Source organism: Microplitis mediator, chromosome 5, assembly GCF_029852145.1.
Source record: "Microplitis mediator isolate UGA2020A chromosome 5, iyMicMedi2.1, whole genome shotgun sequence".
Taxonomy (NCBI): Eukaryota; Metazoa; Arthropoda; class Insecta; order Hymenoptera; family Braconidae; genus Microplitis; species Microplitis mediator.
Window position 1 is genome coordinate 2,782,667 of NC_079973.1, and position 24,629 is coordinate 2,807,295.

At 30.9% G+C, this 24,629-nt stretch overlaps 6 protein-coding genes across 8 annotated transcripts; 5 read left to right on the forward strand and 1 right to left on the reverse strand.

Moving 5' to 3' along the window:
* Positions 1-894: 894 nt before the first annotated feature.
* Positions 895-5,456, forward strand: LOC130668912 (vitamin K-dependent gamma-carboxylase). 2 transcript variants are annotated; one of them, XM_057471431.1, is made up of 5 exons: positions 896-1,070; positions 1,716-1,826; positions 1,894-2,025; positions 2,482-4,285; positions 5,001-5,456. In XM_057471431.1, the coding sequence occupies exons 4-5, from the start codon at positions 2,490-2,492 to the stop codon at positions 5,176-5,178; spliced, it is 1,974 nt and encodes a 657-aa protein (XP_057327414.1). In that variant the 5' UTR covers positions 896-1,070; positions 1,716-1,826; positions 1,894-2,025; positions 2,482-2,489; the 3' UTR covers positions 5,179-5,456. The 2 variants fall into 2 exon arrangements, with proteins under 2 accessions (XP_057327413.1, XP_057327414.1); XM_057471430.1 differs by having other exon boundaries at positions 895-1,070; positions 1,716-2,025.
* A 1,032-nt stretch (positions 5,457-6,488) lies between these two features.
* On the forward strand, positions 6,489-8,322 carry LOC130668913 (transcriptional regulator ATRX homolog). The gene is made up of 2 exons (XM_057471434.1): positions 6,489-6,649; positions 6,722-8,322. The coding sequence occupies exon 2, from the start codon at positions 6,722-6,724 to the stop codon at positions 8,237-8,239; it is 1,518 nt and encodes a 505-aa protein (XP_057327417.1). The 5' UTR covers positions 6,489-6,649; the 3' UTR covers positions 8,240-8,322.
* Positions 8,323-9,436: 1,114 nt separating this feature from the next.
* On the forward strand, positions 9,437-10,835 carry LOC130668914 (60S ribosomal protein L18-like). Its single transcript, XM_057471435.1, has 4 exons — positions 9,437-9,543; positions 9,683-9,769; positions 10,215-10,421; positions 10,503-10,835. Exons 1-4 carry the CDS (start codon positions 9,541-9,543, stop codon positions 10,770-10,772), a joined length of 567 nt encoding a protein of 188 aa, XP_057327418.1. The 5' UTR covers positions 9,437-9,540; the 3' UTR covers positions 10,773-10,835.
* Positions 10,836-12,137: 1,302 nt separating this feature from the next.
* LOC130668146 (protein lin-54 homolog) lies at positions 12,138-17,382 on the reverse strand. 2 transcript variants are annotated; one of them, XM_057470266.1, is made up of 7 exons: positions 17,264-17,382; positions 16,793-16,884; positions 15,562-15,915; positions 14,079-15,490; positions 13,609-13,852; positions 13,347-13,540; positions 12,139-12,928 (listed from the first exon to the last, which is right to left on the reverse strand). In XM_057470266.1, exons 3-7 carry the CDS (start codon positions 15,889-15,891, stop codon positions 12,742-12,744), a joined length of 2,367 nt encoding a protein of 788 aa, XP_057326249.1. In that variant the 5' UTR covers positions 15,892-15,915; positions 16,793-16,884; positions 17,264-17,382; the 3' UTR covers positions 12,139-12,741. The 2 variants fall into 2 exon arrangements, with proteins under 2 accessions (XP_057326250.1, XP_057326249.1); XM_057470267.1 differs by lacking the exon at positions 17,264-17,382 and having other exon boundaries at positions 12,138-12,928; positions 16,793-16,894.
* A 943-nt stretch (positions 17,383-18,325) lies between these two features.
* Positions 18,326-18,691, forward strand: LOC130668571 (ankyrin repeat domain-containing protein 2-like). Its single transcript, XM_057470919.1, has one exon. It carries the CDS (start codon positions 18,326-18,328, stop codon positions 18,689-18,691), a length of 366 nt encoding a protein of 121 aa, XP_057326902.1.
* Positions 18,692-21,079: 2,388 nt separating this feature from the next.
* On the forward strand, positions 21,080-24,509 carry LOC130668678 (COP9 signalosome complex subunit 4). Its single transcript, XM_057471072.1, has 7 exons — positions 21,080-21,304; positions 21,390-21,472; positions 21,562-21,680; positions 21,756-21,892; positions 22,560-22,864; positions 22,974-23,351; positions 23,418-24,509. The coding sequence occupies exons 1-7, from the start codon at positions 21,222-21,224 to the stop codon at positions 23,549-23,551; spliced, it is 1,239 nt and encodes a 412-aa protein (XP_057327055.1). The 5' UTR covers positions 21,080-21,221; the 3' UTR covers positions 23,552-24,509.
* Positions 24,510-24,629: the final 120 nt, after the last annotated feature.

Here is a 24,629-nt window from a genome sequence, read left to right on the forward strand (position 1 = left end):
GGGAGGGTATTATAGTTTTTTTTAAAACATATGAAAGAGCATCTAAAATACAATATGCAAATACGATCCGACATGGTTTCGTATATTAAATTTAGTGTTCTGTGAGCCCTTGTAGTAATCGTCAGCATTTACCCTACATGTCAAAGACGACGCGTTGACGACAATGATTTCAAACCTGGCGCACGCTTATATATATACATATATACATATACATGCATAACTTATGACAATAGAAAATAATAAACCGTGATAAATAGCCGAGCAAATAGACCCGCAATGATTTTGTTCCAGGTGGTGCACTCAGATATTCCGTATGATATTTATAGTTAAGCAAATATTCATCCGGAGCTTTGAACTTTGTCAATAAGCCAGAGGAAATTAATCGACAATAGAACTTAAGTTTTGTCAGACCGAGGACAAGCGACTAAAGGGTTCTCGTTTGCGTATATATTTTACTAAGACATTTGACATTTTATTTGACACATCACTGAGTCAATTTTTTTTATCTCCAGTGTCAAGCGGCATTCAGCTCTCAGTTATTTATAAAAAAATCCAAACACCTCGAACGACTGGGCCTGAAAAAAAATTAACTTTGAGAGCGAGTACTTTAATATGAAGTCTAGACAAATTTAATTGTACTAATAAATGTATTTAAAAAAATATGAGTATGAGTATGTTCGGTTAAAAAAGTTATGCTAAAAATGCTCGATAAGCATCGAAGGTAATCTGAGTAAACGATTGTTCATTCTTTGTAACTCAATAGCCAGAGGACAATGCAATCGAGGAGGCGAGAGCAGCATGCAAAGAAAATTCATCGATAGACCGACAAGTGCAAAAAAGTGCAGACGATAACATACAGATGCGCGGGCGCGGGTCAATAGTCAGACGACGTTGCCGCGGCGACGTGACGCTACTGATTCATCTGCCTCCGACGCCGGCTGCTCGTCTCGCGAAACCTCTACACAGTTTAGAGACGGCTCCAGACGATACCGTACAATAGTTAGTTTTTAAACACTCAGTATATCACCAAGTGTCCGATTATTTGTTGCCGTAAATTAAAGTGCATGCAGGTAATTAGCAATTATTTATAATAAACTCCAATTTACGTTAATTTTATTTGAAATTTATCTCTCAGTGAGAATTGACCTGACAAAAAATTAATTTTAATAAAATTGTCGTTTGTCTTAGTGACGAATTTAAAAGTGCGCTCGGAAAAAGTAAACAAAAAAATTACTCCAATAAAAGTTCATTGAACTTTTTGATATTTTTGTATGGAAGTTGAGTTTTTTGAAATTTTTCTTGATAAGATTTGGAATATTTGTATATTTTTTTTTTTTGAAATTTAAAAAATTTGATGCATGATAAAAAAATCAGAGAGAAATCACTACACTCTAGTTAAATTACACCGACGACTGTACACACTCATAACCCCTTACACGTGCTGCTAACTTGTCTATATATGTCATTACAAATCACGGAATTAAATGACACACACGTTCTTGTACTTATATTGAATACAATTGTCACGCGAGTTTACAGTCAATGAGTAATAGGGAAGGTAAAAATGTCAATTGCCCATAAGTCACAACTATGCATCTTGTGCAATCTTTCAATATCATAAATTACTTTATGTACATATATATTTTTCATACAATGTTTCTCATTAGTAATTGACGGTCATTATATTTATTTATATATGCAATCTTTATTTTCAGATCTATGAATAAATTATGACAAAAAAATCTAAAAACCTTGACGTGGTAAAGGAAAAAAAATCAGCTGTAGAAACAAAAAGAAAAAATGAAAATTCCATTGAACAAACAGAAGTAAAAAATATAAATTTTTATGAGAAAGTTGAAGGCGTAATTAAAAATAAATTTGTTTTGTTTAAAGATAAATTTGAAAGGGATTTTGAAAATTGTTGCGGGTTTAGTTGGAGTGATCTCAAGGGTTTTGATAATTTTGTGAGACTTTTGTACCGGCCGACGGACCCTGCGAGTCTTGGAGTCGCTCGCGCGTTATTTGGTAAATCAAAAATTTTTTTTCATTCAGAAATTTGATTATTTTTATTTTAAATCAAAACAGGAATTGGAAAATTTTGAGTAAAATTAAGGGAGAGCTAATTTAGTACCAGAATTTTTTCAAACAAAAATTTTGGTATCTAATTTTGACTGATTCGACAAAAAAATTAACAAAATCTTTTAAATTTGAATCTGTCCAATTTTCCATGATCCTGAAGTTAACAGGCAATTAAAAATTTTTGGATTTTTTTTTCTACAAATCAATTACAAAATAATGAAAACTAAAAAAATGCACATGTAGAAAATTTAAAAAACTACAAGTGCAATTTTTTCAAATATTTTTTTTTTCATAATTTATCGTTTAAAAAAAAATCCAAAACTTCAGTATCATAAATTTTTCTACTCTGCTTTAAATATTTAAAAGGCTAATAAATTTAATGAGCAAAAAAAATAATTACAGGATTATGTATGGTACTGGACGTAGTTGAAGAACGAGGTTTAGCAGACATAGACTTGAAATGGGGAGATCCATACAGCTGTCATTTTCCTCTGATACACGGAATGCAACCACTAAGTTTACCCTGGATGATCCTTCTATTCACAGTAATGTGGCTCGGAGCCTTCGGAATCATGCTCGGGTTCTGCTTCAAGCTCGCCTGCGCCTGTTTCCTCATTCCCTACTGGTACATATTCCTTCTAGACAAAAGTTTCTGGAATAATCACAGCTATCTCTATGGAGTTGTAACACTTTTGTTGTGGGGAACCCAAGCCAATCGATACTTCTCCCTCGACGCGCTGCTTTACAAACAAAACGAAAACGAACATCAAAACCAATCAATTCCTCTCTGGAATTACTTCATAATTAAATTCCAATTTTTCGCCCTGTATTTCTTAGCCGGACTAAAGAAATCGAGCAAAGAATGGTTGGATGGTTACTCAATGACCAACTTATCAGAACACTGGGTGTTCGATCCCTTCAAAATGTTCCTCACAACCGAGCAAACAGATTTTTTTATCGTCCACTGGTTTGGTTTCATCTTCGACCTCACCGTCGGCTTCTGGATGCTCTTCGACAGGACGAGAATTCCCGCAATGATTTTCTGCACAGCTTTTCATTTAATGAACTCAAGGCTCTTCAGTATTGGGATGTTTCCTTACGTCTGTTTAGCGACGATGCCACTTTTCTGTCGCGTTGACTGGCCAAGAAAATTTACCAAAAAATTAAAAATATCGTCAATTAATGAAGAATGTGATTCTAGTTCATCTAATCAAAATAAAAGTACAAATTTAGCAACTGATCATCAAAAAAATGGAGACAAATTCACATCTGATGGAATTATGTTCCGTAAAAGTGAAGCCGAAAACTTGGGATCAAAAATTTCTGGACTAAATTTAGAAGTGAAAAATGTAAAGCCAACGAAGAAACAAAAATTTGTTGTCTCTTTATTACTGGTCCATATTTTTCTACAATTTTTCTTACCGTACTCGCATTTTATTACAAAGGGTTACAACAACTGGACACCTGGTCTGTACGGGTACTCTTGGGACATGATGGTCCATTCTTGGGACACAGTACTGATTGTAGTCCGCGTCCACGATAATGAAAAGAACGAAGACCACTTTGTAGACCCCCGTGCCTGGGTCCAAAATGACAAGTGGTCGAAACACGGGGACATGGCGATCCAGTACGCGCAGTGTTTGAAAAATAATCTGCTTCGCAGAAAGAAGGAGGTTCTGAAGACCGCTAATGGTAAAAATCCGGGCTTGAGGGAGTGGTCGCAAATATCCAATAATCTGAGCATTTATATTGATGTCCGCTGCTCATTGAACGGAAGATTCCAGCAGCGAATTTTCAACCCGGATGTGGACATGCTGACAGTAGACTGGCATCCCTTCAAGCCCGTCAGTTTTCTCATGCCTCTTTTGACGCAACTGAGTTCTTATAGAAAAAAAATGGACGAAATAACGAGACACGTTTATTCCTGGTCTAATTTTACTGACGTGTTTTTCGTCGCGGATTACCCGGGAATGATGTTGGAAAATTATTTCAGTGAGGACTTTAGCAATATTTCGTTGACGATTTTGGAAGGAGAAGTTACTTATGTTGAAGAAGATTCTAAGGACAAAGTTACGCTCACTAAAGATCGCAGTGTGTCTGTTTCTTGTGGTAAATTACATGAAGTAACTACTACTAGTGCTTATCCATCTTGTTATATGTATACTTATACAAATCAATCGAGAGAAAATTTGGAAATTATTCATAAGTAAGTCTATTAATTTATTAACTATAATTATTTAGTATGACATCTATTTTTCTATGGAATTCCTCATTTTTAATCTTCAAAATTTGGAAATTGAAAACCTCCTAATCTTTTTTTTTCTAATGACAGTCATATTGAAATAAAATAACAAATCCATTTTTTGTTGGGACTCATTTTACCTCCTACACTTAAATTTTCAGTCCCAAAAAAAATTTCTATCAAATAATTTCCCTTCTAAAGGTCTAGTAAAAAATTTTTTCTGTAGTTTCCATATAAAAATTTACTATTTTCGTGATATAAAAATTAATCACTAAATTTTGCATCATCAACCCGCCAAAAAAAATTCAATTTCTTACTTTGAAATCAGGGAACTTTACACTGTAAAAAACCGGGAGTGAATTCGGAGTGATTACGAATTTTATTTAAATCCAAATTCACTTCATCACTCGGAGTTCCGGAGTTTAAAAAAAAATCACTCCGCATATGTAGTCAATAGGGAGTTAATTTTTCCAGCGAAGTGATTTCGGAATGACCTGGATTTTTTCAATCCGCATTCAATTCGATTTGGATTTTAAATATTAAATTAAACTCCCCTTTGAAGGGAATTTTACTCCACGGGGATTCACTCTGGATTTAATCCGAAATTTTTTTACAGTGTACTTATTTACGAACCGATAATTATTCAAATAATTGTATATGTTCATATATTGCTTACCAGAAATCCTGAACCACCAAGACGACGATCTGGATTCCCCATCATGAAAGAAATTCGATACAAAATAAATGCCTGGTGGCGCGCATTTGGACACATTGCAAATGCATTCTTCTATCTTGCATACGATGTTCCAATGCTTCGAAGAGTTCCTCGGGCCCTTAATTATTACGAATATGATTAATAATTATATATATTATAGCCGACACTCGAATTTATACGTAACAAGACACCGCACTGATATTACAATGATTATTATTATTACTATTGTTATTATTAATATTATTGTTATTATTATTATTAATTGATTTAATTGATTTATTTAAAAATGTTTATAGAAAAAAAAACTGTGATTAATATATGTAGATTATATCTAAGTCGAGCTCGATAATTTTTTGAATAATTTGAGCATATATATTTGTAATTAGGTATATTTTTTAATGCTGTGAAAAATAAAAAAATTTATATTATAAATATATAATTTATGAATATTAATAAAAAAAGCCTTGTAAATATTTTTATTCCTTAGCTCTTTGAAAAATTAAATTTTTGACACGAAAACTTAAACGCGTATTTGAATTTCAAGTAAAAATTTAATTATTATTTATTTTTATAAATTATTAAAAAAATTAAGTGGAAATTTTTTGGAATTTTCTCTGAAAAACTCAGTTCTAAAGTTCTAAAAATTTTTTAAAAGTTCTAAAGACTTTTTCAGAGAAAAGTCCGAAAAATTTTCACCGGGAATGAAATAAAATTGAATAAAAATTTACTGAGTATTTTTGAAAAAATTTTCACTCACCGAAAAACTGGACGTGAGGAATTAATTTTTTTAATAACGTTTTCATTGCGTTTATTTATTTTAATGACAATAATATAATTTTATTGATAAATTAAATCAAATAATAGAAGAAGGGATCAATCCCGCCATGATATTTTTGTGATACTGAAGTTCGCCAACGTCTAATAATTTTTAGATTTTTTTTAAACCGAATTCTCTACTAAGTTCAGGATCATTAATTTCTCGATCCTGAAGTTAGCAGACAATTCAAAATTTTCAAATTTTTTTTCTACAGATCAATTACAAAAAAAAGAAAAAAACTAAAAATACGCGCATGTAAAAAATTAAAAAAACTAGAAGTGCAATTTTTTCAAATATTTTTTTTTTTTTTTATAATTTATCGTCTTTTTAAAAAATTCAAAAATTATTAGACCTCGGCTAATTTTAGTATCATTTAATTTTCATGAGTGTGAACGTAGCAGACAATTGTCAATTTTTTAAATTTTTAAATAAATAAATAAAATGTAAGTGTAGTAAAATTTTAAAAATCCATATTTCGATAAATAAAAAATCTGTACGCGCATTTATTTAAATTTCAAATTTATAAATCATCTAATGTCTGCTACACACACTCATTCATTTTTATCAAAACTACAAAAATAAAAATTATTTTTGAAAAAACCCAAGCAAGTTTTTGAATTCATTTAATTTCAACGCATGTGCAGATCACAAAAAACGAATTATGAAAACATATGAGTATGTTAGTAAGGTTATGTCGTAACTCATCCACGAGGTTGGAAGTTACATGCAATATTGATCAACATCAAGTATTTAAATAAATCAGTTAATTTTTTTTCTACAAAGAATCCTAATAATCGTAAGTACGACAAATTAATTTCCATTTAAAATAAATAGTAGACTTTATTTTTTAAAATGTAATTATTTTTAGATGACAAGGTACGCACGTGCAAAAGGTTCCAAGGCATCGAACGAACGTCTACCTGCTGAAGCAACACCATGGCACGTGATGAAGCAGCAGATAGAAACTGCCACCGCAACTGGGAAGGAAAATTCCCAAAAACCCAAAAGTGCCAAGGAATTATTGAAGGAGAAAGACGATCCTTATTACTGTGACACAGTAGTTAATAATAATGATTGGGCAGAGTTCGATACTGATAAATCTTCCAAGAATGTTAAGAAAAATGTCGGTGTGAAAGCTGACAAAAAGTCACCGAAAAAACGAGTAAATGGTAAAAGGGAAAATTCTAATGACAGTTTAGTACCAGCTGACAAATCAAAACTCGACAAGCCCAAGTCTGGACCCAAAGCTGATAAATCTGATGCTGATGAATCCAAGCCTAATAAATCGCGTAAGAGAAAATCAGTTGAAGCAGAATCTGGTGACGTAGCAAACAAAAGTATCGAGGAAAATGTTCCTAAAATGAAAAAGAAGAAAAAAAATAAACCTGTTTCCAAGACGGAAAATTCTGAAGCGGCTGATAAAGTTGGTGATGAAAAAAATGAAGAAAATACAAAAGAAAAAAACAAAACTGGTGTCAAACTCAGCAAGCGGCAGAAACGTAATAGAAAAAATAAAATAAAGAATGAAAATGGTGAAAATAAAGAAGTAAATACTCCAATAAGTTTTGATGTCAAAGGCAATGACTGGAATGCTGACATAAAATTCGGAAAACCGCGGGACTCTAAACCTAAGACTGAAAATAATAATTATCCGAACAATTATCGGGATAAAAGATTTAATCAGAATGTGCAGAAGCAGCGACCGGGAAAAGTTCGCGATAATCTGGAACACAAACGAAGAAAACCGGAGCCAGGTGCCCAGAGGGTGATAATCAATGGCATGGAAGTGGATATCGTGTTGTACGATGGGTTTCCCGTGAGGAAAGACGACGCGGATCGTTTGAAAGAACTGAGGGAGAAGATGGTCATCAATGGGATTTCTAAATCAGAGATTGACAGAGCCATGAAACTGGAGAGACGTAAAGCTGAGAAAGCTCTCGCACGCATTCGTAAAAACGTCTGCTTCCATTGTCGGAAAGCGGGTCACAATTTGTCGGACTGTCCAGAGCTGGGCCGCGAAGAAGCTGCCACGGGAATCTGCTTCAAGTGTGGCTCGACCGAGCACACGCATTTCGAGTGTAAAGTCTATAAAAAAGAAGAGTTTCGATTTGCTACCTGCTTCATTTGTCGGGAGCAAGGCCACATCGCCAAGCAGTGTCCTGATAATCCTAAAGGCCTCTATCCTCAGGGAGGCTCTTGTAAGATTTGCGGTGACGTCACACATCTGAAGAAAGATTGTCCGGAGCTGACTTCGCAAAAGGAAGGAGCTAAGATAACTTTGAATACTATCGCTGATGTTGATTCAGTGGAAACCATCGATGGGGTTGATAATAAGAAGCCCGCAGCTTCTGAATCTGAAAAACCGAAAAAAATAATTAAATTTTAACAAATTTGTTTTTTATTAAATAAATGTATAGTTTATTTATTTGATTGAATTGAATTACTGTATAAATAAATAATTTTTTTAATTATATTGAAGATTTATTTTTAATTACATACTAAAGTAGCATGAGTGTGAATGTGGCAAATATGAGATAATCTATAAATTTCGGGACCAGTTTTTCAAACTGTTTTAATTATCACTGCTGGTATATCTATATATTATCGATGTACTAGGTATACTAGCAATATTTATTAAAACGTGGTCCTGAAGTTAGCAGGTAATTAACAATTTTCGGATTTTTTTTTCAACAAATGAAGTGCAAAAAAAAAATAAAAATATGCACATGTAGAAAATTCTAAAAACTACAGGTGCAATTTTTTCAAATATTTTTAATTTTACAATTTATCGTTTTTTAAAAAATCCAAAAATTATTAGACGTCGGCTAACTTCAGTATCATAATTAAAACCCGGTTTGAAATGAGTTTGAATGCAGCTGACACTTGTGGATTTTTAAAATTTTGAAATAAGTGAATTAAATTTAAATCGAATAAAATTTTAAAAATGCGCGCTTATAAAATTTGAAAATCAGTACGCGCATTTTTTAAATTTTTAATTGTTTAATCCGTTTACTTGTAATTTAAAATTTGTCTCATGTCTGCTACATTCAGACTCATGGTTTGAAAAAATGTCTGTTAAATAAACAATAAATAAATTTGAAAAAATGCGCGTACTGATTCTTCAATAATTTAAATGCGCACATTTTAAATTTTTATTCCACTTAAGTTTTATTTATTTGTTTCAAAATTTTTAAAATTGCTAATTGTCAGATACTTTCACACTCATACAGAAGCAGGCATTTAAAAAAAATTATTTCTTTTGAATAAACAAATAAAATACTTGTAGAAAAATCGCATACTGAAAATTTAATAAATATTTTTACCAATATTCGAAAAATTTTATTTTACTTACAAGTAACTTCTTTATAAAAATTACAAAATTTTCTGATGTCTGTTACTCTTAGTGTCATTTTGATTACATGAGTTGTCATGATAAATGAATATATTTAATTAACTCCATAAATCCTAATTACATGAACTGCATAATTATTATTTCTGTTTAAACAAAAATAATTAAAGAAAATTCAACTACTGAATTTCGAACGAAAAAAAAAAGAATGCAATAATAATAATTAAGTAAAAAAAGTGGCGCTCTCTGCATCGTCCAGCTTTCATGCAAACAATTTTAGGTTACGGCAAAAGCGACCCTGGTGGTTCCTTTTTGCTGCGACGCTCCACATTGTCATTATGGTACGAAGTTTATTTCTAAATAATTCGCATAAATACTTCCCAAGATAACGATATTATTTATTTGATTAATTACCCCCAATAATTCTAAAAAAAATGAGTTTTTTTAAATATCACATGTCATAATTATTTAATTTTTCAGGGGATTGACATCAACCATAAACATGACCGCAAGGTCCGTCGTACGGAGCCTAGATCTCAGGATATCTATTTACGTCTTCAAGTTAAGGTACAACATTTTTTTTAGTATTAAATATAATCCTATTAAATAATCATTTATAAAAAAAAAAAAACGTCAATTAATTTTTATTCAATCCTTGGAAATTTTCAAATTACAATTTATAGGTTAGAATTACAAATCATGTGTGAGCCTCATACATTTATTCACACATTTTAGTACTTGACGACTAAGTACATGTATTACACGTGTCCATGTATTTAATTATTTTATTTTTTAAATTTTCTTTAATGCGAACTGCACTCTGTGTCAGTTTTCTATACAAAAACAACTGGTCCAATTTGAATGTTCGCTATAATAAATTCAGCTTTCCTATTCTGATCTTTTATATATATTTCAAGATCATTTATACTAGCTGATACAAAATACTAAATTTATCTAGCCAATGAGTTTTTAATTAAGAAAATTAAATTAACTAAAATGATTTGAATTACAGCTGTACCGTTTCCTGGCTCGACGTACAGGATCGAAATTCAACAAGATTATTCTCAAGCGTTTGTTTATGAGTAGAATAAACCAGCCACCAATTTCACTGGCCCGTGTTGTACGTTTTATGAAGAAGCCTAATCGCGAAAACTGCATTGCGGTCGTCGTTGGTACTGTCACTGATGACTCGAGAATCTTCGAGTGTCCAAAATTGACTGTAAGCATATCAATATATTTTTCATATATATATATTTATATATAATATAAGAATTGTTAATTATTTTTGCTTGTGATCCAGGTATGCGCGCTCCGAGTCACTGACAAGGCACGTGGACGTATCATCAAAGCTGGAGGTGAAGTAATAACTTTCGATGAATTGGCATTGAGGTCACCCACTGGAAGCAAAACTGTTCTTATGCAAGGACGTCGTAATGCAAGAGAAGCTGTGAAACACTTTGGACCAGCTCCTGGTGTCCCACATTCGCATGCAAAACCATTGGTACGTTCAAAGGGCAGGAAATTTGAGCGAGCCCGTGGACGTCGGTTCAGTTGTGGATACAAAAAATAAACATTATTTAGTAAATTTGTTTATAAAATTTTTATTTACGTTAAATAAATAATGTTTATACTATTTTTCTTTCATTAATTTATTTCTTGCCTTCTAAAGTATAAGACCTAGTACCCAATCACTTCAAGTATTTGGATATCTATATAGTTAATAAATATAGATATACAAATATATGAATTATCAGGTACTGAGTCTCTCTACCTTACGTTCTATTTCAGTTCTTGAATTAAATAATTAAAAAACATATAATACATTAAGTCATATAAAAAAAATTATAGACAGTAATCATAATTATTATTTAAAAAAAAAATAGACTACGTATTGCTCAAAAATTTTGTTTACCTCTATTGAGTATTTCTGAATCTTCAGGAAATACGCTACCGGATCTCTTTCTCACACTCAAAGAAATAAACGGCACTATCTTTGTTGCACTCGTAGAGTAAATGAGAATTTTAAAACAATTTTTCTCAGAGACGAATAAGAATTTTTGAAAATACAAAATTTCTAGCCCTCTATTAAGGTTTCAAAAAACCCTAGACTCTCTACTGTAGGTTTCCAGTATTTTTACGTCAATTAAATTGAATTGAAAATCGGTTACCGTTACCCCTTAAGATTCATCATCAGATTGGCTGCCCGTAGCTTGACAAAAAAAATAATTTAAATGCCTCATGCTGTACCGAGATCCAAATTTTAAAAATAAAATCTGGATTAAATTTTTTTTGACAAGTACCACATACTAAAAAATGTTTAAAATTAAATCTAGTAATTTTTCATCCCAATTTCAATTATTTTTACTTCTAAAATCCCATGGGAATCAAATCCGCTCCATTAATTTAACAAGTAATTAAACTTTTCATCAAAATTTGATTTTTTTTTATACTTCTACTGCTTCCACTAAACGTTTTTTTTTTTAAATTTTCAAATGATTTCCCTCCAAATTTTTTACATCTCCAATACAAAATTAAATTATTAATTAATAAAATTTCCATGCACTACTCGTTTTTTGAACCGATATTAAATATTTGAAAAAAAAATAATCACAATTATTAATACTAATTAATAATAAATAATTTTTTTAATTACATAAGATTTATTTTTAATTACACAAGTAAATATAACATCGATTAAATGAATTCACACAGATTATTTACATGAAATAAAAGTCATAAATGATTTTTTTATAATTTTTATTTAAATTTATCAAAATAAAATATGAAGTAGCAATTAAAATTATGCGTTACCTAATTATTTAAATGAATTCCATAAATGGTGATGTGTTTAAAGGAATTTAATTATAAGTTAACATTTAAATATTATAATAATAATAATCATACAATAGATATTGTAAAAACGAATTAAAATATTTAATTGCAATTTTAATATATAACGAAATATATATTTTAATAATTAATAATTAGTCAAACTGATATTTTTATTTATTTGTATTAAATGTATTTATATTTATTACCTATATTACAGTATCGTTATTATTAATTCATTTAATTACGTCATTTCCCAACATTTATATATAATATATTTATATTTTATCAAGTAGACAGATTAAAATTACTATCAGTTATTTAATATTGACCTTAAACAATTTAAATTTAAATTGTCATATAAAAAAAACTACCTAAATAATATGTGTTAATATTAATGGTTAGTGATTTATAAAAATAATATTTTTTAATAATTATAAATATTAATAAATATATTTAATCCGTCAGACAAACCAAATATAATATTTAACTCCTCTAATTATTTAAGTGGCAAATTTAAATTCAAAAATACTATACCAATTATATTACGACCAATGATAATTTTTCATACCCGATCGTCTTTGGTTAAACCTTTTGTTTACCACATTTATTTATATTGTAATTAAACACTTTATTTATAAATTGTACACATGGTGTTTGACGTAATTTTATATTAAAATTATAAAAATCTACCATTCAGAAGACGTTTGCTAAGTCGCAGTCTCAGCTTTGTGTGCCGAGTCTATTATTTCTTTCAAACATCTTCCGAATTCTTCAATTATCATTCGCTCTGATGTGTCATCGTCGTACATATTACGTTCAGCTTCATCAGCTTGCGCCATCAAACATTGACAAGTTATTTCGACAACTTTGTCAGTCAGTAAATTAAATGGTTGCCTAGTTAACAAAAAAAAAAATTAATTTCAATCAATAAATTTAATCAATCGCATTCTCAATGCCCACTTTCTTAAAATCTTCAATGACTCCGTCTTAAAATTTTATTAATTAAAAAAAAAATTAAAATCTTAATTCAAAAAATTTCGCCGATAGAATTTTAAAAAATTAATGAGTTGTTATCAATTCGGAGATCAAAATTTTTGTAATAAATTTTAGACTACAAAATTTGAAAATTCGAATTGAAGATTTTACTGAAATTTATTTTCCAAATTTTGTTCAACTTCCAATTGATATCAACCGTAATTTTATTTTTTTAATTAATTGATCCAATTTTGAGACGTTTATAAAAATTTTTAAAAAGTGGAGGGTACTGAGGATGACCTAAAAAAAAATACAGGTAAAATAAAAAGAAACATACCTAGCTCCAGAATTAGAAGCAGCAGGAACTCTAAATGCCATTTCAGCAAGTTGCTGAATCTTAGCTTTGTTAATCTGCGCAGCTCTAACTTCAACAGCTTCTGCTAAATCTTTCAACGTTTTCTTCTCAACTGCCGGATCTTCAATATTTCTGCAGCCTATACACTTACAGTTACCCGAGCAAGGAATTTTCGCCTGTAAAAAACACAATAAATAAATAAACATAAAAATAAACGCTGCCATGAAAATATATTGAAAATTACCTCATAACATTCACAGTAATTTTTAAGACATCCACTGCGCTTGCAATTGCATCCCTTGTTGTGTCTCCGTATGTCGTCTCCAGTTTCGCGAGCTTTGCCAATTTTCGGACGAAAAGCATTTGGATTACGTTCGAGACATGATTTAATAGCGCGCTGTCTCTCCTCTTCGTTGCCAAGATTATTCGAACAGTTGTTGCAATTGCACATGTGACAAAATTCACCATTAGCAAAGCAATCGCAGTACCTTGGAGCAAACATGTCAATGTTAATTAATTACAAGTACTTATTAATTAATTAATTATTAAATTACTAAAAAAAAATAACTGTTCTTAGTATCGATCTAACTGATAACGAGACAGTCATTTTTTTTTCTAATGGAATAATTTAATAAAAGAAAGACGTCAACACTCAACATCTATGTGAGATACAAATAAACAGTTGACATTCTAATGAATAAAAATTATACTTACAATTTAAGACACTGCGACTTGGTACAATTACACGGCTTGCGTGGTCTGATACCATTGGGCTCCATGTTAGAGTTAGATTTTCCTTTCGGAGCATCGCTGATTGTTATCGTCTGTATGGTAGAGCCGGTTGATGTTTGAGCATTAATCACAGTCCCCGTTGATGGAGACGATTTATTTTTACCATCAGCATTCTGCTGCTGAAGGTACTGAGCAGGCAAGACGACGATGTTCCCCATGTTTGAATTCGTTGACAAAACCGCTTGACCAGAGGCAAGTTGACTCAAAGCGGACGCAGGAATAGCAACTGCATTTTTAGTTGAATTTCCTGAAGCAGGGATCAGCAATCTCTGGGTTCCAGTGCTAGTTGTGATGGTAGTTTTCGGCGCAACGGTTCTCAGCTGGTTCCCGGAAGTATTGAGAGGCAGAACTTTAACTATTTGCTGTTGTCCGCCGATCTTCTGAGTTATTCCGACAGACTGAAGTGTCCCGGCGGTCTTGGGTTTGCCGACGGTGACGACGTTGGTCGTTGATGCCGACGCAGTACTGACCAGTCGCACATACTGGACTTGCCGACCAGGCATTTGGATCTGGTGAACTTGATTAGACCCGACGATATTTTGATTCGCGGGTATCCTGATTATCTGACCACTTCCTACGACTGTTCCAGGCTTCAGTGCACTTTGACGAATAATAACTTTCTGTGAATTCTGCGGTCCTCCTTTAGACATTGAGTTTATGAACGGCGATGATTTAACTTGAGTCGTAACTGGAGCAGGTAAAATTTTAGCCGGTGTTTTAATTGAACCCGTGGGAATGAGAGTCAATTTTGGCGGCTGCGACGTCGAAGTTTGGATGACTTTATTGACAATAATTCCCTGCTTCTGTTGGGGGGATGGTAAAATGTGCTGGACTTTTCCAGGTGGCATCAGACCCATTTGCTGTGCCTGCGCCAGCGTTATCGTCTTGGTGGTGCTAGACAGACCTTGACTTTGGTGGGTAGAAACAACTTTGTAAGTTGGTCCTGCCGGACTTCCTTCTGCTATTTCTTGCGATTTACCTCCAGAAATAATCATCTTGGCATAGACATTTTTGTTATGCTGCTGGGATTGCGCCGGTCGTTTTATTGAGGTCGTGGCAATTTTAGTAATAGGCGGGACGTTAGTCAGCGTGATGTTTCCTGACTGGCAGGTCGCTACGTGAGGTTTGCCTGGCTGAGCAGATCTCAAATGCACAATATTTCCTTCAGCAGATTTAGCTGTGATAAGTGAGTGTGCTAATGACTGCAATTGGGACTGCGGCGTTGACGCTGGATGTGATATTTTTAAAAACTGACTCGCTCCTTGACCACTTGCCGGGGAGACGATCATTATTGACTGACTCTGTGTTGGCTGTGATGACGTTGTCGACTTGACCTATAACACAAATAAAAAATTAATTTAATTCCCATTAATTAAAACTATCAAGCAGCTGATCGAGTGCTCACCTGGACAGCAGAGACAGGGACACGTTGGTACGTCGATTTTGGTTGGAAAACAGTCTGGTTGGCTTTAGGAACTGGTTTGTAAACAGTTTCAACCTCTTCTATCTCCTCAGACACATCAGCCATTTCAATATCTGGACTAATAACCTCCTCAGTCTCAACATGTTCCTCGACAGTGATCTCTTCCTCAGTTGTCGTCACTTCCTCGGCATTCATGCACTCCAACTCAGCTTCGATGCTAGCAAACTGGTCATACTCATTCGTATACTGCTCCGAGCTGTGTTCCAAACTCAGACCACCATCTCCAGCAGATTCGGATTTTTTACTCGCCATTTCATGTATTTTTTTTTTTAAATCCTGCAATCATTTGAATAAATATTTTTAATTATTTGTATAATTGTTTATAATTTTAATTATAATTTTAATTATCATTTTTATTATTATTATTTTTTTTTTTTTTTTAATTAATAAATTAATTTTTAAATTAAAAACAATAAAAAATTTTTTAAGTGGAATAAAAATTTAAAATTAAATAAAAATGTATAGAATGTGCGATGATAAGAATTAACAAATGACGGAGCTATTAACTGTAATGATTTTAAAGGGGCCTACAATATAAACGATAAAGTCATTCATTGGGCCTAAATTTAAAAATTCAAAAATTCAAATTCCCAATACCTCTGTGATCACCTCTACTTAAAAATTATGAAATCTAACCAACAAAATCACTTAATTAGGCACAATAACCAGTTAATTACATGATAATTATAAATAATACATTAAAAAATATTAAAAATTGTTATAAATTCGAAGCAATACTCCAATGCATACCGACATTAGCGCCATTTATTGCTCGAACGCGCCATTTTCCATCTAACAAATATTTTTAATTTTAATTTACATTTCATTATCATTTAAAATTTCAAACACTCACGTTATTTAAATTAATTATTTAAATACCACAATTACGCGGGTTATTATTTCCCACAATAAAAATAAGTTTGTAAAATCCACTGGTTAAAAATATTCAAATAAATAAAATTAAAAAAGTTAACCTCACTATTTTGAAAGTTTATATTTTGTGTCAATTATGCAAGATGGGGGCGTGCCTGGCGTGATAATTATTTAAAAATTACAAAAGTATTTTTAAAATTTTGAAAAACTACCCGGCAAGAGCCACCACTTGGTCAGAAATTTAAAAAATAAACAAAATATTTAAATAAATAGAACATACCTGTGTAGTTGTATTGTTATCAGGGAATTTGTTCAAAATCACGCGCCCACCATTGCTATCCCAAGATGCACTGGTGATGCAAACCGCTGCTGCTGTTGGTGGGTTAAAAACTCATTATATCTGTACTCTGTATATATATCTTATGTATAAACACTAACGCAAAGGTCGTTTTATAAAATAATATCACCAATCATCAATTGTTCTGGGCAATTAAATGCCCACTGACACCAGCAACCAGACCTCACTGATACGAAAATAAAAAATTAAAAAAAATTCAAATTTAAAAATTTTATTTATTTAAATAACCTGATAAGTGTTGAAATTTTTTTCGCGCTTTATAAAATTTCACTGACTATTGCATATTTGCTTTGCATCGCGGCTAAAAACACGTCAGCCTCTTACCGCCATCTCTGTGTCCAATCAAATCAACAGATTTCAGACAAAATTTTTTTTTTTGAATATTATAATTACCTGGTTATTTATTTAAACTTTTTTTTTTATTACACACGAAGATCTAGATGAGTTGAAGCGAAGATGAATTATTTTTTATTTTATTTAATAGTTTTAGTATTTAAATTTTTAATATTTATTGATAAATATGACGCGTATTCTCGCGGGAAACGGAAAAACAATAAAATTGATCTTGTAGTAAAATCGAAAATAAAATTACGACTGTCGCGACACCTGTGCGGGTATTTGATAACTATTTTTGAGAACCCGATTTTGTCAAATTATTTTTATATAAATTTTAATAATTATTTTGTTATATTTTATTTTTCAAAACTCAAAATTATTGTGAGATTAAAAATTATTTTATTCGTTCTTTAAATTTAAAAGGAAATTTGCGGGTTAGTTTTTGTACTGACTCACGTTGTGGGGAAAATGAGAGAGAAAAAAAATTCGAATTATTGGGATCATGAGGGTAATTAGTAGTTAATTGTTTCTTTACATCGGTTTAAAGTGCATCCCTTAACACGTGTTTTGAAACTTAATTTCTGTAAACAGATATTTAATATTTTAAACAGTAAACTTAATTTCTGCAAACATACATTTAATATTTTAAATAATAATTCATTTCTACTATCGAAAGTAAGTAAATGTTTTTTTTTTTATTAAGTATTTTTGTTAATTAAAAATTATATATTTTTTTTATACTGGTCGCAAAAATTAAAAGATATAAACTCGAAAACGTGATATATATTTTTAAAATATTGTATTTTTTACAAAAAAATATAAAAATTAATTCAAATTTTAGATAAATGAAATAACTTGTACCCGATGCCCAAAAAATACAAAAAATATTTATCAGCTTCTTTGGATCCTCGTGTCCTGGTCTCCCCTAATTTTTTAAAATATCACATAAAAATTTATGGTTTGTTTTTACATCCTCTAGTTTTTTCGACCAGTGTCTGATTCAAATCAAATAAAATTAAAAATTATTAAACTTGATAAGGTCAAGTAAAATTTTTGTCTTGAAACAAAACTAAACTGCCATTTTTTTTCTGTCAGGTGAAAAAATTATTCGTTGCAAAAATGACACCACGAATGGGAAGAAGAAAATTCCGTTATCTCATCCGCGCTATTGAATCTCAAGACGAAGAGTACATAAATAAATTAAAACCCGAAAATCTCCATATTAATGAAGCTCGCCCAATTCTCGGAAATCCTCTACATAAGGCGGCACGAGTCGGGAATTATAGAATTTTTAAAAAGTTAATAGAACTTGGTGCTGATATAAACCTACGACTTTCAGCAACTGGAACACCGATACTTCATAGCGCCATGATATCCTGCAATTACGATATCGTAAAGTATTTGATTGAACATGGCGTAGATGTTAATGCCATGTCGAAAAACCATGTTAGCGGTATTGTAGAAACTGCATTGCACTTGGCCTAGAAGAAAAACCGGAAGTTATAAAATTATTGTTAGACAACAATGCCAACATTAATGCCAAGTCTAAAGACGGAACTCCTCTTATTTATGCTGTTGAAACTCGAAACCACAAGCAGATCCTGGATGTATTAGCAGAATTTGCGCCTGATCTTTTTTGCACATGTGAAGTCAAAGGTTGCACTAGAACAGTTTTTCATGCTGCTATTTTCAAGAAGAACTGGAAAATTTTAGATGAATGGCTATTTAAATTTGCTGATACGTTTGATGTTAATAATAATATTAATTTTTTTTCATACTTTCAATCCCAACTATTAGTTCATTTCTCTCTCGAAACTCGCACTTGCGATGAAAGTGTTCTTAATTATCTGCTTGATGCTGGTGTTGATGTTAACGCTCTGGATTCTGATAACAAATTAGCTATCGAGTCTGAAGGAGGACTAGAAAATCACCCATATTGTATTTTTATTATTAAGCGTCACATTGTAAAATTAATGGCAGTGGGTCTTCATTTATGTGATCGAAATATCAAAGCTGTCAGAACGAGAGAGTTTGATAAGTATTTAGCTCGGTGTCATTCATACGTTGAAAGAATGAAAAAAAATAAAATAGAAGGCAGTAATATCACATTTATAGAGATTTTACGTAAAAATATACATTACTCGGCGCGTTTTTTGAAATTTGTTGACTGGAACAATATACTAGACTGTGAAACTAAATTTCCAGAGTTCCCAATGTATAGCAATATGATTTTTTATAAATTGAGAAGAATTTTGAAAAGAGTCAATTGCATAAAAGATTCTGAGGAAGTAATTTTTGATATTTTTTATGAATTACGACTTCCGTGTACTTTTGTCAGAGAACTGTATTCCTATTTATCAAATAGTGATTTAGAAAAAATAATTCAAGCATCTACGCGGGAAAAAAGAGAGTTCAATTATTGATGATCTATATTATAAAATAGCAATTAAGTATCAAAGTTTTGAATGTAAACTAAAAAAGATATCAAATTTAAAATTTTTACTGTATGAAAATTATATTTATTTTTATGTAGTGACTTTTACTACGAGAGAATGTAAATATATAAGCTGTGATTGTAATAACTTATTGTAATAATAAAATTCAAAAAAATCGAACCCGATTTCTTATTTCTTACTACATATATTATTCCTCTACTGTATTTTTTATTAATACATATAATTAAGTTTTTATTTGTTAATTGAAATGACTTTTTTAAGACGGAAAAGAAGACGAATTTTCTATGACCTACACGGAAAAAAATGAATGATCCTGAAGTTAGCAGACAATTAACAATTTTCGGATTTTTTATTTCAACAATTTCATTTAAAAAAATGGAAAACTAAAAATATGCACATGTAGAAAATTAAAAAAACTACAAGTGCAATTTTTTTAAATAATTTTTTTTGTAATTTTCCGTTTCTACAAAAATCCAAAAATTATCAGACGTCAGCTAATTTCAGTATCATAAAAAATGAACTATATAAATTGATGACAAGTAAAAAAATGATAAAGTGATCAGTAAATACTATCATTCTAAATAGTAATTTTTTCATTTATGATTAAAACGTGAATAATTACAGAACGTATAAAAATTTATTGTCTATGCAAGAAAAATTACTATTTGAACTTTAAAAATCGTAACTGATACTTAGAAAATTGACGACATATATTATAAAATTTATTATTTGGAATGTTAAAATTCCCCATATTGACACCCGGGTTCCGGGTTATAATTTCAAACACTAATTTTTAAAGCTTATTTTTTTCCATGCAGGGTAGAGGTACCACTTGTGGCCACTGCTCCATTTTTGGACATTTAAAATTTTATTGTAATTAATGAAAAAGTGTAAACTTCCATTTTCATAGTGGGATAAAAGTATTTGAAGAAATTATAAAAATTAATTATGTTATTGCGTATTTTGAAAATTAATTTATTTTAACTTTTCTCTGTCCAAAACTGGGTCTAAAGTGGCCACAAACGGTACCTCTACCTTATGTTTTATTTCTACAAAAAAAACGACTTTGAGACAAAAAAAATTCAAATTTCTTGTCCTGTCAAAAGACATTTTTTGACATTTTGAAATAGTCCAGTACTTGGGACGTTGCGATGAGATTTAAACAGCAGCGCCAACGATAATTTTATAAAAAAAAAAAAAGCGTTGCCGCACTCATTGTTTTTATTTTTCCTCAGAAAATTAAATTTATTTTCCACCAAAAATTAAATTTAACGCATTGTAATTAAAAATGAATTTTTTTCTGCATTCAACTCACAACATATAATTTTTTTTTTTAAATAATAAGTTTGAAATTACAATTGTACTGACTTGCACTGTATCAAAAAAATTATAGAGGGAGAAAAAAAATCCTGTCCGTTGAATTGATGACCAGACTTCGTACTCTGCACTCTATGGCTTAGCAATGAAATAAATTCAAGTGGATGTAAAACTTCGTAAATAAATAACAGTTCATTAATAAACATTTATATTTATATAATTAAAAGTTAATTAGCACAAAGATGTTGGTGACTGTTCCTGTAGTTCGTCAACAATTGGCTAATTTGGCCAGTTCCGGTGGATCTCATAAAGATCAAGCGGAAAAGTATAATTTTGTTTATATTTTACATAACCAATTTACTGCTCATTCATTACCTCAAATTTTTTTATCAACATCATATTTATTACAGATACCGGTCAATATTAGACGGGATTATATCGTCATCATCAAAGGATGATCTTGTTGACAATTTAAAAATTTTTATCGAAGCCAGTAAGTTTATTTTTTTTATAACGATGCTGCCATTCACCAGATATATTTTTCAAAAATTAATTTCAAATATTCAAATTTTATTATTTCAGTTGTTAATGAAAATGTGAGTTTAGTTATATCGCGACAAGTTTTGACTGACGTCAGTACTCGGTTGTCGCATTTATCTGATGAAATTTCAAAGGCTGTGTCACATTATACCCTAGACAAAGTAAATTATATTTTAATTTATTATATTAATTATTGTAAGTTTTATTTATTGATAGTAATTATTGTTTATCGATAGGTACAACCTAGAGTTATATCATTTGAAGAACAAGTTGCTAGCATTCGTCAGCACTTGGCTAATATTTATGAAAGAAATCAGGACTGGCGAGAAGCTGCTAATGTTCTGGTTGGAATTCCACTGGAAACTGGTCAAAAGTAATTATCATTTATCAGTAAATTATTTTTTTTAAATAATTTACAAAAATTACCAGGGAATTTGGTAAAAAAAAAAACTAGTTAATTAATTTGAGGGCATGTCAGACTGCCACCGGTTTTTTAAAAATTCAATGACAGCTGTCGTGACCGTATTAAAATTTTATTGATTAATTAAAAAGAAATGAAAAGAAGGCAACGATGGTCATTTGTGGCCGGGTCAAAATTATCTGCTGTGATTCCTTCTAGACTTTTGCGTGAAATTCTTATTAAAAATTGTTTTTTTAATAGGGAACAATTATCATTCTTTAGGTAAGGGTTCAAAGAAGGCCCATTAATTTTGTTAGATTTTTTTCTCAAGTTTTAAAAATGTGAGAGTAGGGAGAGACACGAACGAGCCATCGTTAGCTATAACGGTTGACTAAAACATCGTTAGCACGAGGGTTAATTAATTTATAAAATTTTAAACTGATGACAGTTAAAAGTCATTGAAATTTTATATATAAAAAAAGTGGGGGGAGGGGTGACACTGTCTGAGAATGCCCTCAAAATAATTTACATTGTATTTTATTGTGTAATGAGCTGATAATTTTGGTCTGCTATTAATTTTTTATATAAATTTCATGTAATTATTTATGATTATAAAAAAAATTTTAATTTTAAATTGTAGGCAATATACAGTAGACTATAAGCTTGAAACTTATTTAAAAATAGCAAGACTGTACTTGGAAGACGACGATCCAATTCAGGCAGAAGCATTTATCAATCGCGCATCATTATTGCAAGCAGAAACTAAAAATGAACAGTTACAGATTTACTACAAAGTTTGTTACGCTCGAGTGTTGGATTATCGTAGAAAATTTATCGAAGCCGCGCAAAGATACAACGAACTGTCATACAGATCAATTATTCATGAAGACGAGCGTATGACAGCACTGCGTAATGCTCTTATATGTACAATCCTTGCATCAGCAGGTAAAATAAAATTTATTGTACACCTCAAGCGCTGAGGGTGATCTATTTTCGCTCGATTTTTAATTTTATTAATGAGCAAGAGCTAATAATTTATTTAATTAATTGGCAGGTCAACAACGAAGTCGTATGCTGGCTACTCTTTTCAAAGACGAACGGTGCCAGCAACTTCCGGCTTACGCGATCCTAGAAAAAATGTACCTAGACCGCATCATTCGTCGTACAGAGCTCCAGGATTTCGAGGCGCTCTTGCAACCTCATCAGAAAGCATTCACCCACGACGGTCTGGGATCGACGATTCTTGATCGCGCTGTTATTGAACACAATCTACTGTCTGCTAGTAAACTCTACAACAATATTACTTTTGAAGAACTGGGAGCTCTTTTGGAAATTCCACCGTCCAATGCTGAGAAAATTGCCAGCCAGATGATCACTGAAGGCCGCATGAATGGATACATCGATCAAATTGATTCGATTGTTCATTTTGAAAGTGAGTATCGTCATTAAAATTATTTATCAATAAAAAAATACTTATATTCTTCTTTTTTTTTCTTAGCACGTGAAATTTTGCCAACGTGGGACAAACAAATTCAATCGCTCTGCTATCAAGTGAACCAAATAATTGAAAAAATCGCCCAAACACAACCAGACTGGATCGCTAAAGCCACGGAAGATCAATTGGTGCACTAACCAATGCTAATTATCATAAATTAAGTTTAATAATAATAATAATATTAATAAGTTTTTAAATCGATGCTGAGTTTTGATTGTAAAAAAAAAAGTTTATTAGCGATTCAATAAAACTGCTTGCCAAAGTTCCATTCTGCAGTAAATAACAAAATAAAATAGCAACTAAAAGTTTATACACTCATTGTAAGAGATATCAGTTACATATTTTATGATTATAGAATAATGTAAATAAATCAATACTTGATACTTAACGTAACAACCGTGTTCAATTTTATTTTGTAACTTAAGAGTCTTTTTTTATTCAGACTTGACAACTTAAACAGAAAACAACATAGTAAATAAAGATAAGTTTCTTCGAATACAAAATAACGATTAAAATGTTATACAATAAATCCTGATTTGCAATAATAATTACACAGAAATAAATAATTTCTTCACTCAAAATTTTACTCACCTCAAAAAAATTTTTACTTCTCAAGAAATTAAAAAAGAAATTTTCTTGAGGCATGAGTGCGAAAGTAGCAGACGGCAAATTTAAAATCATTAATAATTAGAGTAAATAATTAATAAAATAAAATTTTGAAAAAATGCGCATTTGAAAAATTTTGAATTTTAGAAGTGCATTTTTTCAAAATATTTTTTTTTAATTATTTACTCTATTTATTTAATTTTAAATTTGTCTGTCTGCTAAATTCACTCATCTGGAGGCAAACAAAATTTCTTGTGCTGAAATTTTTTTTTTCTGTGTAAAAATAATAAAAAAATTTTACAATAACGGTGCGGTTGGTGTTTTACAAAGCAAAATCTATATCTAATAATTTTTATACTAAAATACTCGGGTACGAGATTTAAAGCGAAGAAAAAAATTCAATTTATTTTTTAACGCGATTTAATTATTTATTTTTATTACTTTGTACGCTAATATTTAAACGACTGTTCCTAGACCAGTTGCGTTATACAGAAAAAAAAAAAATTACTCCTTCAATTAATTTTATTTTAATTAATTATTAGTTTGTCGTTTATTACGTGAATCTGCGAGGCGCCCGATGTCTCGGGTAAACATTCTATCTATAATATT